This window comes from Aotus nancymaae, unplaced genomic scaffold, assembly GCF_030222135.1.
Source record: "Aotus nancymaae isolate 86718 unplaced genomic scaffold, 86718_ANA_hifiasm-v0.15.2.pri h1tg000029l, whole genome shotgun sequence".
In the NCBI taxonomy this organism is placed as follows: domain Eukaryota; kingdom Metazoa; phylum Chordata; class Mammalia; order Primates; family Aotidae; genus Aotus; species Aotus nancymaae.
The window spans coordinates 8,714,526-8,729,403 of NW_026988442.1; the positions used below are offsets into that span (position 1 = coordinate 8,714,526).

The 14,878-nt window shown below is 42.8% G+C and overlaps 1 protein-coding gene across 5 annotated transcripts in view; it reads right to left on the reverse strand.

The window, feature by feature from the left end:
• Positions 1-14,878, reverse strand: part of PTPRA (protein tyrosine phosphatase receptor type A) — a 176,380-nt gene that overhangs the window by 19,103 nt on the left and 142,399 nt on the right. For all 5 annotated transcript variants that reach the window (XM_012455335.3, XM_012455334.3, XM_064382278.1 and 2 more), the window contains 3 exons: positions 11,409-11,499; positions 8,334-8,410; positions 1,017-1,053 (listed from right to left, as the gene is read on the reverse strand). In XM_012455335.3, coding sequence (XP_012310758.1) covers positions 1,017-1,053; positions 8,334-8,410; positions 11,409-11,499 — 205 coding nt within the window. The remainder of the gene's footprint in view (positions 1-1,016; positions 1,054-8,333; positions 8,411-11,408; positions 11,500-14,878) is intronic.

The window sequence follows — 14,878 nt, forward strand, 5'->3', positions numbered from 1 at the left end:
TGTATTTTTAGTAGAGATGGAGTTTCACTATGTTGGCCAGGAGGTCTCGATCTCTTAATCTTGTGATCCGCCCACCTCGGCCTCCCAAAATGCTGGGATTACAGGCGTGAATCACTGTGCCCGGCCCGGCCTTGATTTTTTTTTTTGAGGTGACAGCCTCACTCTGTCACTGAGGCTGGAGTACAGTGGTGTGATCTTGGCTCACTGCAACCTCAGGCTCCTGGGTTCAAGCGATTCTTGTGCCTCAGCCTCCCAAGTAGCTGGGATCACAGGTGCATGCCACCAGGCCTGGCTAAGTTTTTGTATTTTTAGTAGAGATGGGGTTTCGCTATGTTGGCCAGGCTGATCTTTAACTCCTGGGCTCAGACAATCCTCCTGTCTTGCCCTCTCAACCCAAAGTGTTAGGATTACAGGCGTGAGACACGGTGCCCAGCCTCAATTACTTTTTAATGCTGCAAATATCCAGATGTTTTCGCTAGGGTTCCAAGAGTGAAGACACTTGTGAGAACAGCAGGCCTGGAGATGTGTATAGAACACATAAGGGACACAGTGCTGGGTCCCTGCTCTGAGGGTTCCTAGGCCACCTATCTGTGAATAATGGTGAGGCTCAGGCCCACAAGCTGGGGGAGGAGAAGAACCAGCTTGGACCCTGTGAGGTGGCTGATCCTCTCTGGAAACTGATTCCTAATTTGAACTCTGAGCAACATGGCTGGAACCTAAGGTTAATTAGCCCCAAGGACAGAGGGCCTCATTAGACTGTGTTTTGTGTATAGAGCCTTTTCCAGTCTTTTTAATATACATATACAAAAAGACTTAATGGATCCCTGGATACTAAGTCATCAAGATGAAGGCTGTTAGTTGCAAACCTGTATAATGGATTACAATTCTTTCAAGTGGTAAAAATTACAGAAAAGCTACAGCATTCTGGTTAATCCATTCAGCATTTGGAAGAAAAAATCCAAACCCATTATGGAATCGTGGCTAAATCTAAGAGTAAAAAGTTGTCATTACTTTACCTTGTGCGGCAATGAATTTGTTCTTTTCTTGGTAGCCCTGGGGTGCGGGGAAAGGAAAGAGAAAGAAAGAGAAAACCAAAAATGAATAGAAATGAAATTCTCCAGTCTGACTCCAACCAGATAACAAAACCTCCCTTGTGAAAAGACCCAGGTACTTAACAAGGATTTCCAGTCTAGATATTACCAAGTGGATTAGCTTTGGAGCTAGGAATTAAAGATTACAAAACTCAAATGGTCTAGGTAGTCTTCTCAAATTGAATTATTAATAAATACTAGAATAAGAACTCCAAATACCGAATCATAGGTTAGATCATGTTTCTCATGCATTATCAGCAGCCGACAATGTAGGTTTCAGTGTTAACAGGTAAGAACTTACCAGGGTAAAAGCATATGTGGTGGTTCTAGGGATGAAGCTGGTTTACTCTGGGAAGGACAATGGGTTATTTCCTTGAGGATGTTTTACCCAGGTGCGGAATCTTTCTGGCAATAGCCTGATGAGAGGCTTCTCCATCACAGGCAGTGGGAGACAAGAAGCAAGGGAGCCTGGGGGTACCACTCAACAGATAAGGTGCCTCTGAAAAACTAACAACTGGCCGCAGCTTTCTTTTTCAGTCTTTATTGTTCTAGTTATACATCTTTTCAACCCAATTGTTTAAATGTATGTTCACTTGAGAAGTCCTAGGTAGGTGAAAACCACTTGATTTAAGGATTGTGAATCACCCACTTCCTCTCTCAGACAGCAATAAAATGAGTAAGGAGGGAGGCAGCTTCAGGGATGGGGCACCAAGTCATATCAACACCAGAGTGGCAATACGAAGTACAAGGCTGCAAGACAGTGGCCAAATATAAGAAGGGGCCAAATCTGAGGAGCTACTTTAAAAAAAAATTTTTTATTTTAAGTTCTGGGGTACATGTGCAGATCGTGCAGGACTGTTACATAGGTATACATACACCATGGTGGTTTGCTGCATCCATCCCCCCGTCATCTACATTAGGTATTTCTCCTAATGCTATCCCTCCCCAGGAGCCACTTTCTTTTTTTGAGATGGAGTCTTGCTCTGCCATTTAGGCTGGAGTGCAGTAGTGTGATCTTGGTTCACTGCAACCTCCCCCTCCTGGGTTCAAGTGATTCTCCTGCGTCAGCTTCCCAAGTAGCTGGGATCACAAGTGTGTGCCACCACAGCCGGCTAATTTTTGTATTTTAGTAGAGATGGGGTTTCAACCATGTTGGCCAGGCTGGTCTTGAACTCCTGACCGCAAATGATCTGCCTGCCTTGGCCTCCCAAAGTGCTGGGATTACAGGTGTAAGCCACTGTGTCTGGTCTGAAGCAGTCACTTCCAATTTCAGTTCAAACAAGGGCAGGGCAGGATTGCTGCCCAACACAGAAGGAGAAAGCTTTAGGCACCAGAGATGGGTATGTTTAGAGTCAGCAACAGACTTGCTAAACTTTTCACTGAGAAGAGCAATTTAAGTTTCAACAAATGTTTTTATTTATTAGAGAACGGAAATGGAAATAGCCTTAATTCTGGATGGTAAATTCTGCTTATAGTACTAAATTAAACTTATAATTAAAACTGAGAAGGGTATGTTAAGCATGTCATATTCCTGCTCCACAAGGAGTCACTGCTAAATTCTCATTGCAGTATGTGGGCCTTCAACAGCTTGAAAGCATGGTTGAAAGGCCCAGCCCCAAAATGCTTCCTGCCCCATCTTTTACCAGGTGTGGGCCATATGCCCTCCTGAAAACATGCCTGTACAGTGATGTGGCAGCACTGCTTAACTAATACAGAGTAATGAGAATGAGGCAAAGCCACTGATCTTGAATTATGTTCAAGGGAAAGATGAAATGCGGCTCCCTGGCTCCCAAGATGTCTCTAGATTCTGAAAGCTGAATCTCAGCTGGCTCTAGGTGGTAGCTACATTCCTACCAGTAAAAAGAAACACATCTAAAGATCCTATATATTCTTAGATATCTAAAAATGAGCAAGGAAACTGGTTTCTCCTAAGGCTCTAGGCTCGAAGCCCACCTGCCAACTGTGCCACTGCCTCTGTTTCATCTCCTCCTGTGACCAGTGTTAGTTAGCTGACCTATGCATTTCCCAAACTACAGACCCCACTTTCCTCTGCCTTTCACCACTACTCCATGGTGCCTGGTTCCCTTTAAGATCCATGTATTGGTCTTAGTTCTCTCTGCAAAAAGTTAAGTGGTTGCTGGGGGGTGAGAATGGAGATTAATTGTATTCAGACACTGAGGTTCTTATTGGGGTGAGCAATGTGTTCTAAAACTAAAGGAGCAACAGCTAGAGTGCAAGGTTCCCTTTTGAGGGGATGATTATGTTCTAAAATTGACTGGTGATCGGCTGCATTTATCTGTGAATATACTAAAAAACACTGAATTGTGAACTCTGGGTGAAATGTATGGTATGTGAATTACATCTTTATATATAAAGTTGTCAGAAAATGTTCTAAAACATTTATGGTGATGGCTGCATAACTTGGTAAACTTATCCAAAATCACTAAATTCTCACTCAAAATGGGTGAATTTTATGTTATGTATACTATACCTCAATAAAGTCAGGGGAAAAAAAGGGTTTGGTAAGTGTTAACTAGCAGCCCACCAGAAGCATGCAACAAACGGCCCCTGAATTTGCTACAGCAAAGGATGCTGCCCTGCACACTAAGTCCAAAGAAAACCTGTTCCTCTTTCCCACTGGATCTCTAATCTGCACATAACCCTGTTGACTGCCAAACCCTTCTTGAGCCATTCTTTACTCTTGGCCTTCTCAGATGCTCTCCTCTCCGTCTCCTTCCATCTCACCCATGGGTACCTGTTCAATATGCCTGGCAGGGGCTGTGGGTCTCAGGGGCCTGTTCTTGGCCCACTCCTCTCTTAATGATTCCAAATCCACTCTAGAATAGTTCCTATGAGCTCCATTTAAATATGACCAACTGTATGCTGGATACATTCACATGAGTATCACCCTCCACTCTCTCATATGTAAATCAACCACCAATTCCTGCTAAACTCTACCTCCAGGTAGTCTTCACTTTGTTGCTGCTTCCTTTTCAACCCTCATCATTTGTGACCTACCTGCTACTGTAATAGCCCCCAATTGGCCCCTCCTAAATCCATGTTGTACATGATAGCCCCAGTGATAAATATGTAAATGTGGCCACACTACTCCTTGCTTTGAACACTTTTCAATGACACCTCATGGCCTAGATAATTCATCAAAACCCCTTGGCTGTACTGAAAATTGGCAGACACTATGAGGTGGTTCACTTAGCACTCACTCCTGCTCCCTTCTAGCTTGACTATTTTACAGCTAAATTTCCCAGACTCCCTAGCAGCTCAGTTCTCCACAAGACCTAGCTTCTTCCTAGCAGGTGCTCCCACACAAGACTTGGGGTAGAAGTAAGCAATATGAAATAATGACTGTGCTAAAAATCTGGTCTTAGGCCAAGTATGGTAGTAGAAGCATCCAGTTCTTCTGCAGCACTGTGCAGATGTTTCACTATGACAGTCACATGTTACATCCATCTACAGCTGCTCTGCTCTTTGCTAAGCAGCATCTGAGGTTGGTTCACTGGCCCTTCCACAGGTTTTCTAAGGTACTCGGTATCTTATAATAAACCTTTTTCAGCTTAAAAGAGTGAATGAAAAGTACACTCTGTAGTCTGCAAGTAAGAACCTCAATGGACACACTTGACATCCACTACCTTTCAAGATCAAGTCTCAACTCCCACCAGTTCCCATCTTATATCTTATAACCTAAGACTGCTGTTTCTAGTCTCCGTGACTTTGCTCATGTTTCTCCTTCACTTTGAAGTTTCTGCCCAACTTTCTTCTCCTGAACTCTGACTCACCCTTCAATAATAAGCTCTACTGGATTACCAGGTTGGGCTGAAAGTATTTTCTCTGAACTCCACAGAACCTGGCAATATCTCCTTAGCACACATAGCACATTACAGGAAACGATCTAACTACCTGTGTGGTATACGAGGGATCACATGTTACCCCTGTAACCTTTAAGCCTTCCCACAGTACTTTGCACACAGCAGGTGCTCAAAAAAAGTTGACTGAATTTAATAAACTTTGAAATCCAAATCTTTAATCCCTGCTTCTTATTTATGGTTAACCACAGGTTCTTCCCTGCTTTTGTTCCTTCACTGAGTCCATAAGGTCCCCAATTTAACTCTCCTTCATCTAAACTCTCATTTTACCTTCTAATAACTGTCTAATAACCATCAAGGCATTATGGGATGCCCTAGCATAAGCTCTAACTAAACATGGTCAAGGGAGAAGGCTGTTTCTTTCTACTGTGCTATTACCATGAAGAGATCCCCATCTCAGCTGCTCAACAGCCTTAACACGCAATTAATTCTTGTCAATTTTCACCTTCAATGTGGGAAGGGACCAAACTGGTTACGGTAGGACATGCTGCTGGTTACTAACTCAAAGTCATTCCTCCCTTTCTTCTTTCCCATTAGAACCAAAATTTTGTTTGGACATTAACCTTTCACTGGCTTGGAAAGTGTCCATTCTCCAGGCTCAGAGGGGTAAATCATGATCATTCTCAATGCCTAGCCAGTGACTAGAGAGGGATGTGAGCATGCGATCCAATCCTGGCCTGCTGGTCCTGAGGACAGAGTGGTGGGGAGGATTCTGTGAAAAGCCTTGTTCTCTAACAGAGAGAAAAGCATAGGCACATATGTTCCTCTTCTGTGTTAGACGCTGTGTTTACAAGGAATGCTTGGATGGCTGCAGCCATCTTGTGACCATGAGACTGTTGACAAGGCTAAGGATAACCGAGTAGAAAGATGGAAGCACCTGGGTTCTTAAGGATGTCACTGACCCATGGAATTAGCCAACTCAAGAACTGGTATACATTTGTTTTCATATTATATGAGACAAATAAATGTTCCCGGCTAGGCACAGTGGCTCAAGCCTGTAATCCCAGCACTTTCGAGGCAGTGGAAGGTGGATCACTTGAGGTCAGGAGTCTGAGAACAGCCTGGCCAACATAGCAAAATCCTATCTCTACTAAAAATATAAAAAAGTGGCTGGGCGTGGTGGCATGTGTCTAATACAAGCTATTTGAGAGGCTGAGGCATAAGAATTGCTTGAGCCTGGGAGGCAGATGTCGTAGTAAGCTGAGATTGTACCACTGCAATCCAGCCTAGGTGTCAGGGCAAGACTGTCTCAAAAAAAAAAGTTCCCATCTAGACAACTTTTAGTTGAGTATTAGCTTACCTGCAGCTGGACACACTAACTGATCTTGCTCTACTCTTCTGCATAACACTAAAATCAACCTAATCCATCTAATCTCTTCGCCATGATCTTTGATGTTAAGTTCTATGAATTCCTGCTGATTACTAGCCTTTCTCCCTTTTCTTTATCGACTGCAGCAATTATTTGTCTAGTCAGGGTCCCTTTTCTTAAAACTACAAACATGTAACCATTAATGTTAAACATACATACAGGAACTTCAACAAATTCACTCCAGTGAGAATGCCCAGACTGTCCCATTTTTGAAGTCCATCTAATAGCCTCTTTTTTAGACACAACCTCCTGCTTTTTTATCTTTCTCCTTTTCTTATGCTGTTCTTTCACTCTCTCAAGACTTCCAGTTCCTTGATCCTACCACCTTTTCCTAGAATATTAGTTTATTCCTAACAACTTCCTAATGCTTTTCTTTTCTACTGAATCCTTGGCTGACTACTTGAAACAGCAACTGACATTCCCTTTTGTCTGAGTACCACATGCTCTCTGCATTTACCACCAATCCCAGGGTGCAGATGAAGAAAAAAAGAAGAAAAAAAAATCATACAATGCAGCACCTCCCACCCGCATCAGTGACATCCCACTGTAGGTAGGCAGGCCCTCAGTGCAGCTAGACATGCCCTTAGCTTTCTCTCTTCAGTATCCTTTTCTCATGGACCTCAGAAGCTGTTCTAAACTTTCTCTGTTCTCATGTCACAGTCCCATTCCATTTGTTTAGCAGACAACCATGAGAACACAGATGAGTTGCCTCAACTTGCTTTACCCACACCTACCAGTCGTCTCTATCCATTCTGTCCTCTCCTTTACCCTCACTCTCAGAGGAAGAAACAGCCCTTCTTATGTTCACACTAATCTCTCCACCAATGTTTTTTTCCTTGGGGTAAAATACAACATAAAATTTATTTATGATTTTAGCCATTTTAAGCATACAGTTCTGTAGTATTAAATATATTCATACTGTTGTGCAACCATCACCACCATCTGTCTCCAGAACTTTTTCATCTTCTCCAGCTGAAACTCTGTACCCACTCCTCATTCCTCCCTCCCCCCAGCAACCCCATTCTACTTTCTGTCCCTATGAATTTGACTACTCTACATATGTATATATACTCTATATTCTATATGTAGAATCATACAATATTTGTCCTTTTGTGACTGGTTTATTTCACTTAGCATGATGTCTTCCAGGTTCATTCATGTTGCAGCATGTATTAGAATTTCTTTCCTTTTAAAGGCTGAATAACATTCCACTGTACGCATGTACCACATTTAATGTATTCATTCAACCATCAATGGACATTTGAAGTGCTTCCACCTTCCGACTTTTATGACTAATGATGCTACAAACATGCATGTGCAAATTTCATCCACAGTCTTCTCATGCATCTTGCACCAGGAGTCAGACTAGGTTTTGCCAGCTTTCCCTCTCTTTTTTTTCTGTTCAAATTCACTCTTCCTCACAATCTGTAAAACATACTCTTAACTCTTTATGTGTTTTTTCAGGCTACTGGCAAAGATAAAACCAACCAACCAAAAACCTCAAATCTCTCATAGAGAATGTTCTATAAACATTCTCTAAATCATCTTTAAAAGCCTCCTCTTAATATCAACTCTTCCCTCAGGTCTTTGTTCATATATGACTACCCAGATAGTCATACATCTGGTTATATAACTGGTGTCGTGTCAGGTATTCTTGTCCTGTTCTCTCTTATTTTTACTGTTGAGGGCAAGGCCTGCTTTTGTTTGTAATCAGAATCAGCTCAATAAAGGATTCACTGACTCTTAGGATAAAATACATATTCAGACTCAAATGTCTACATGGGAAACCATAGGGAATGATGACAGGGTAAATATAAGGAAATGATTAAAACTATTTAACCTTAAAAAAAAAATCAGTCACTTAAAAAAACCTGACTTGTCAGGGAAAACATGAAATGACAAATATTTCTCCTAACACACAGTTGGGGAGGAGCCAAGAGGTGGTGGCAATGGTCAGGCAGGGGGGTAAGGGGGGAAGCACCCGCTTCTTACGTTGATGAATGAAGCATTGATGTAATCAGAATCTGGAACCCCTTCCACTGGTGTCAGGTGGACTCTAGAGTGGTCATCTAGGAAACAAACCAACAATGAATATTTCAGTAAAATCAAACTTTATTTCTCACAGAACCTGATGCAACCAGGACAGCTGAGACATCTGTGCCTATGGGCACAAATACACACTTGAATAAAGATGCCACTCTGACACCATTCATAACAGCAAAAAATTGGGAATACCTTAACAATCATTAGGAGACTAGTTAAATAAATTAAGAGACATTCCCAATGTGGAATACTAAGTAGTTGAGAAAAAAAGTTTCTCGACAGATGAACTGATAATATATACTGTTAAAAGAAAAAAGAGAAATGTATACAGTATACCAATTATATTCAAAAATGTTATGTATTATATATACACACACACTCACATACCCTCCCCCACCATATGCACATAAAGAAGACAAGGCCGAGCACGATGGCTCACACTTGTAATCCTAGCACTTTGGGAGGTGGAGGCAGGTGGATCACTTGAGGTCAGGAGTTCCAGACCAGCCTGGCCAACATGGTGAAACTCCGTCTCTACTAAAAATTCAAAACTAGCCAGTGTGGTGGCATGTGCCTGTACGTAGTCCCAGCTATTTGGGAGGCTGAGGCAGGAAAATGGCTTGAACCCAGGAGGTGAAGCCTGCAGTAAGCCAAGATTGTGCTACTGCCCTCCAGCTGGGGTGACAGAGAGAGAAAGAAAAAATAAAAATAGAAAAAGACAAAAGTATCTGTAAATGCATTGTGCTCCTGATTTTTTGGTTCCATACTTTACTTATAAAAATGTGAGCAGGGTACGATGGCTCAAGCCTGTAATCCTAGCACTTTGGGAGGCCGAGGTGGGCGGATCACAAGGTCAAGAGATCGAGATCGTCCTGGCCAACATGGTGAAACCCATCTCTACTAAAATAAAAAAATTAGTTGGGCATGGGGGCGCATGCCTGCAGTCCCAGCTACTTGGGAGGCTGAGGCAGAATTGCTTGAACTGGGAAGGCGGAGGTTGCAGTAAGCTGAGATTGTGCCACTGCACTCCAGCCTGGCACCTGGCGACAGAGCAAAACTCTGTCTCAATAAAAATAAAAAAAAATAAAAATAAAAATAAAAAAAATGTGAGCAGGCACTGGGCGAGATGGCTCACGTCTGTAATCCTAGCATTTTGGGAGGGCAAGGCGGGCTGATAACGAGGTCAGGAGTTCGAGACCAGTCTGAGCAACATAGTGAAACCCTCTCTACTAAAAATACAAAAATTAGCTGGGCATGGTGGCGCATGCCTGTAATCCCAGCTACTTGGGAGGCTGAGGCAGGAGAATCACTTGAACCCAGGAGGTGGCCGAGATTGCACCACTGCACTCTAGCCTAAGCAACAGAGCAAGACTTTGTCTCAAAAAAAAAAAAAATGTGAGCAGGCATCTCTAATATATGTTCATTTATTGATAAATTATGCACATATGCTAATGTATTATATACCCTGTAATATAAAATTTTTAGGGCCTGGGTGTGGTGGCTCATGCATGTAATCTCAATGCTTTGAGAGGTCAAGGTGGGAGGACTGCTTGAGGCCAAGAGTTTGAGACCAGCCTGGGCAACACAGCAAGACCCTGTGTCTAAAAAAAAAATGAGCCAGGCATGGTGGCATGGACCTGTATCCTAGCTACTCAGCAGGCTGTGGCAGGAGGATTATTTGAGCCCAGGAATTTGAGGATACAGTGATCTATGATCACATTGTTGCATCCCAGCTTGGCTAGCCCTGTCTCTAAAACAATAAATAAAACATTTGAAAGGAAGAATTTTTAAAAAGCAAATATACGGGCTGGGCTCACTGGCTCATGTTTGTAATCTCAGCACTTTAGGACACTGAAGCAGGAGGACTGTTTGAGGCCAGGAGTTTGAGACCAGCCTAGGCAACACAGCAAGACCATCTCTACAAAACATAAAAATTTCACAGGTTCTAAGGATTAGGAAATTTTTTTCTTTTGAAAAGCAAATATAAAAATCAAGTGAGGTGGATGGGTGCAGTGGCTCACACCTGTAATCCCAGCACTGTGAGAGGCCAAGGTGGATGGATGCTTGAGGTTGAGAGTTCGAGACCACCCTAACCAACACGGTAAAAACCCATCTCTACTAAAAATACAAAAATTAGACAGATGTGGTGGCGCATGCCTGTAATCCCAGCTACTTGGGAGGCTGAGGCAAGAGAACTGCTTGAACCCAGAAGGCAAGCCAAGATCATGCCACTGCACTCCAGCCTGGGTAACAGAGTCCACATATCTCATTAAACCATGTGTATCACATTCTAAATACCACTGGCCTAGAAAAATGTCTGTTAGCTTATGGATCAACTGATTAGCAATAGCTAATTCTGGGAAGGGTTTATACAGATAATTCTGTATTAGAATTTCTTTCAACAAATAGCACAAAAACTATCTCCACCACCCCCACCACCCCATGCTTCCTGTCTGATCCTAGTAAAGCTGCTTTCCAGGACCTCCTAGAAACTTGAGTGTCTGAAACAAAAATCCTCCTGAATCACCCTAATTGACTCTGAGCATGTGGGGTCACCATAGGATCATAAAGGCTCTTTCAGCCCAAAGTCTTCAACCTACTCTTTTTTATTTATTTTTTTGAGACAGGATCTTGTTCTACCACCCAGGCTAGAATGTAGTGACACAATCTTGGCTCACTGCAACCTCTGTCCCCCTGGGCTCAAGTGATCCTCCCACCTCAGCCTTCTGAGTAGCTGGGACAACAGACACACACCACCATGCCTGGCTAATTTTTTAAGGTTTTTATAGAGACGAGGTCTCACCATATTGCCCAGGCTAGTTTTGAACCCCTGGGCTCAAGCGATTCTCTCACCTTGGCCTTCCAAAGTTCTGGGATTACATGTATAAGCGACTGAGTCCTGCCATGAACCCACTCTTGTTATCCACCCTGCTGTGCCCAATTGCAAGATTCTTTCCATCCTCAGAAAATCCCTCTAGAGATGTAATTTCAGGTTACATCCCAAGAAGCACTAAAGACACTCACAAGGCAAGATGTTTACATATCGATTTTTTTCCTTGTTTTCCTCCTTGGAAGCAGCCTCACAGGTGGCCTGGATAGGACAAGCAGGGAGAGCCTGAAAGGTTAAGAGAAATTAGAGGAATTATTAGCAGGGATAAGCATCAAACATGCAAACTGCTGTACCAAACCCTGACCTGGTAGCATGTTCTAACCTTTTCCTGGGGGGGAAAAACATAGGCCCAGGTGAATACCTGCAGCCTAACAAAGAGGATGAACCTACCCCTCTAAACAGCCACAAACTCCTTAGAGTTCAACAACACAAGAATCCTCACGGGGCAGAATGCCCTTTCTGGTACTCTAAGCACAGCATGCTCTTTACTTGATTACTACATGGTTAGGGGCCTGTTGTTACAATCCTGGGCCAAAATGGCCCACCGTTGTAAACTGGAATGGGGACAAAACTGAAGGAATGGGGATTTATCTTCATGCTAATTACCACGCAAAGATGACATGCATCTCAGAGTGAACCACAAAGGAGGGTTCTGGATGGCCAGCTGATTTAGGCTCTTTCTAGGGATCTAAGGGGGCATGGCACCCCAGCCTGTAGCATCATGTGGCAAGGAAGCAAGGACTGGTGGGTGGGTGGGAGGTCATTTACATGGATGCAGCAGTTAGGAACCAGAAGATTTGGGGAGGTGACCTTAAATGTGCAGCAGTTTGGGAGTAAATGTAAATTAGCTAGTGCAGGGAGGTTATCACACAATGGTTTGACATGAGATCATCTGGGTTTGTATGAACTTGAGCACATCTGTTAAACTTTCTAGGCCCAGTTTCCTCATCTTTAAAATTGGGGCCAGGCATGGTGGCTTCACACCTGTAATGCCAGCATGTTGGGAGGCTGCAGCAGGTGGATCATCTGAGGTCAGGAGTATGAGACCAGCCCGGCCAACATGGTGAAACCCAGTCTCTACTAAAAACACAAAAATTAGCCAGGCAGGCATGGTGGTGCATGCCTGTAGTCCCAGCTACTTGGGAGGCTGAGGCAGGAGAATCGCTTGAACCCGGGCAGTGGAGGTCGCAGTGAGCTGAGATCACACCATTGCACTCCAGCCTGGGTGACAGAGTGAGACTCTGTCTCAAAAAATAAAAATAATAATAATAATAAACAAATAAATAAAATTGGAACAACGACATCTGCCACATAAGGAGTGAGAAAATCTTATGTGTGGCACAGAATAAGTATTCAAATAAATGAATTTTATGAGAGTGGGAAGCTAAATTTTATTACTTGATCTGTTCTTCTCTTGTATGTTTCATATATTCAAAATTAAGGATGAAAAAAGGAGCTGGGCATGGTGGCTCATGCCTGTAATTCCAGAACTTTGGGAGGCAGAGGTGGGAGGACTGCTTGAGGCCAGAAGTTTAAGACCAGCCTGGGCAAGACCTCATCTCTACATTAAAAAAAAAAAAAAAAAAAAATTAGCCAGGTGTAGTGGTGCATGCCTGTAGTCCCAGCTACTCAGGAGGCTGAGGTGGGAGGAACAGTTCAGCCTAGGAGTTCAAGGCCCTGATCACACCACTGCACTCCAGCCTGAGTGACAGAGTGAGACTCTGACACTATAAAAACAAATAAGAAAACAAAAAGGGATATAGTTTAAAATTCCAACATTTATTCCAAGTAAGTGATTTGGAAATACGTTTTATAAACCTTACGAATACTTTCTGAAAATATGGCCTTGTAATTTCACTTCTGAGAATGTAGCCTAAGGAAATAGAAATCTTTATGTTCAAATTATTTACTTCATCATTATTTAGAATGACCCAAAACTGAGAACAACTGTAGTAGTCAGCAGTAGAGAAACAAGTAAATTATGGTTTATGCATTACTTTTCATTCATTCTTTCAACAAATATACCTTTTGTACCTACCAGGCACTGGGCTAGGTACAGAGCAAAGAGCGAGGAATCAAATATAGGCACCGTTCTCACCCTCAACGACAATACAAACTTGTGGGTGAGAGGCAGACACTAAACAAATAAATCGAATACATATATAATTGCATACACAATGAATGCAATCACAGAACAGAATGCTACTAGAGATGAAGTATCAGAAAGCGCCAAATTTGGATTAAGGGTGGGTCTCTCTGAGGAAGGATGAGTGTAGAAAATAGTATTCCAGGCACAGAGAACAGTATCTGTGATAACCCAGAGGTGGGAGAAGGCTTGGCTGTGTGAGGAACTGAAAATCAGTGCAGGTGTCACACAGAAGGCAAGGCTGATAGGAATGGCAGGAGGAAGGAGGAAGAGATGAGTCTGGCAAAGTCACATCATTCATTTCCAGGTAGGTCCTTGAATAATAAGTTTGGATTTTATTTTAAGTGCATGAGGAAATCATAGAAGATTTTTAAAGTGTGATACGTTTTTCATGTTAAAGAATTACTTGTGGCTGGGTGTTGTGGCCCACGCCTGTAATCCCAGCACTTTGGGAGGCTGAGGTGGGCAGTTAACGAGGTCAGGAGTTGAAGACCAGCATGGCCAACACAGTGAAACCCCATCTCTACTAAAAATACAAAAATTAGCCAGGTGTGGTAGTACGTGTTGGTAGTACCAGCAACTCAGGAGGCCGAGGCAGGAGAATCACTTGAACCTGGGAGGCGGAGGTTGTTACAATGAGCCGAGACCGTGCCATTGCACTCCAGCCTGGGTGACGGAGCGAGACTCCATCTCAAAAAAAAAAAAAAAAAAAAAAAGAATTACTTGTTATTATATGGAAAATGGACTGGAGACAGGCAAGAACAGAAGCATAGGAAAATGATGGTACAAGGAAACGGATGCATTTGAGACATATTCTGGAATTAGAGTTACTACATTTGGAGATAGAATGAAGGCAAAATGGATTGGGACAAGAAAGAGACAGAAATGAAGAATGGCTCTCAGGTTTCTATCTTTGATTAAAAAAAAAAAAGATTGAATAAAGGAAATGCCAGTCCAAAGGGAACCAATTTTTGTCAGATAGAAGCAAGAATTTTCTTTGTTTTTTGTTTTTTTTGGAGACAGGGTCTCACTCTGTAGTCCAGGCTGGAGTGCTGTGGCACCATCATAGTTCACTGCAGCCTTCAACTCCTGGGCTGGAGGTATCCTACTGCCTCGGCCTCCTGAGTAACTGGGACTACAGGCACAGCACCACCATGCCTGGCTAATTTTTATTTTTCTATAGGTAGATCTTGCTATGGTTGCCTAGGCTGGGAAGCAAGAGCTTTAAGAAAGGAGCAAATATATTTATTGGAAACCAGCATGACAGTGGTAGGATAAATTAAAGTGAAAGACCCAAAGATAGGGGAATTAGGGCCTCATAATCCATCTGCCCTTACCTATTCAAGAGAGTTCCTTTCAGAATTAAAACCCTGGAGGTTCTGCATTTCATTTTACTAACAGAAGCAATTCCCCCTGACCCTATGCTGTGAATACATAAAAGGGAGAAGAGAGTTTCCT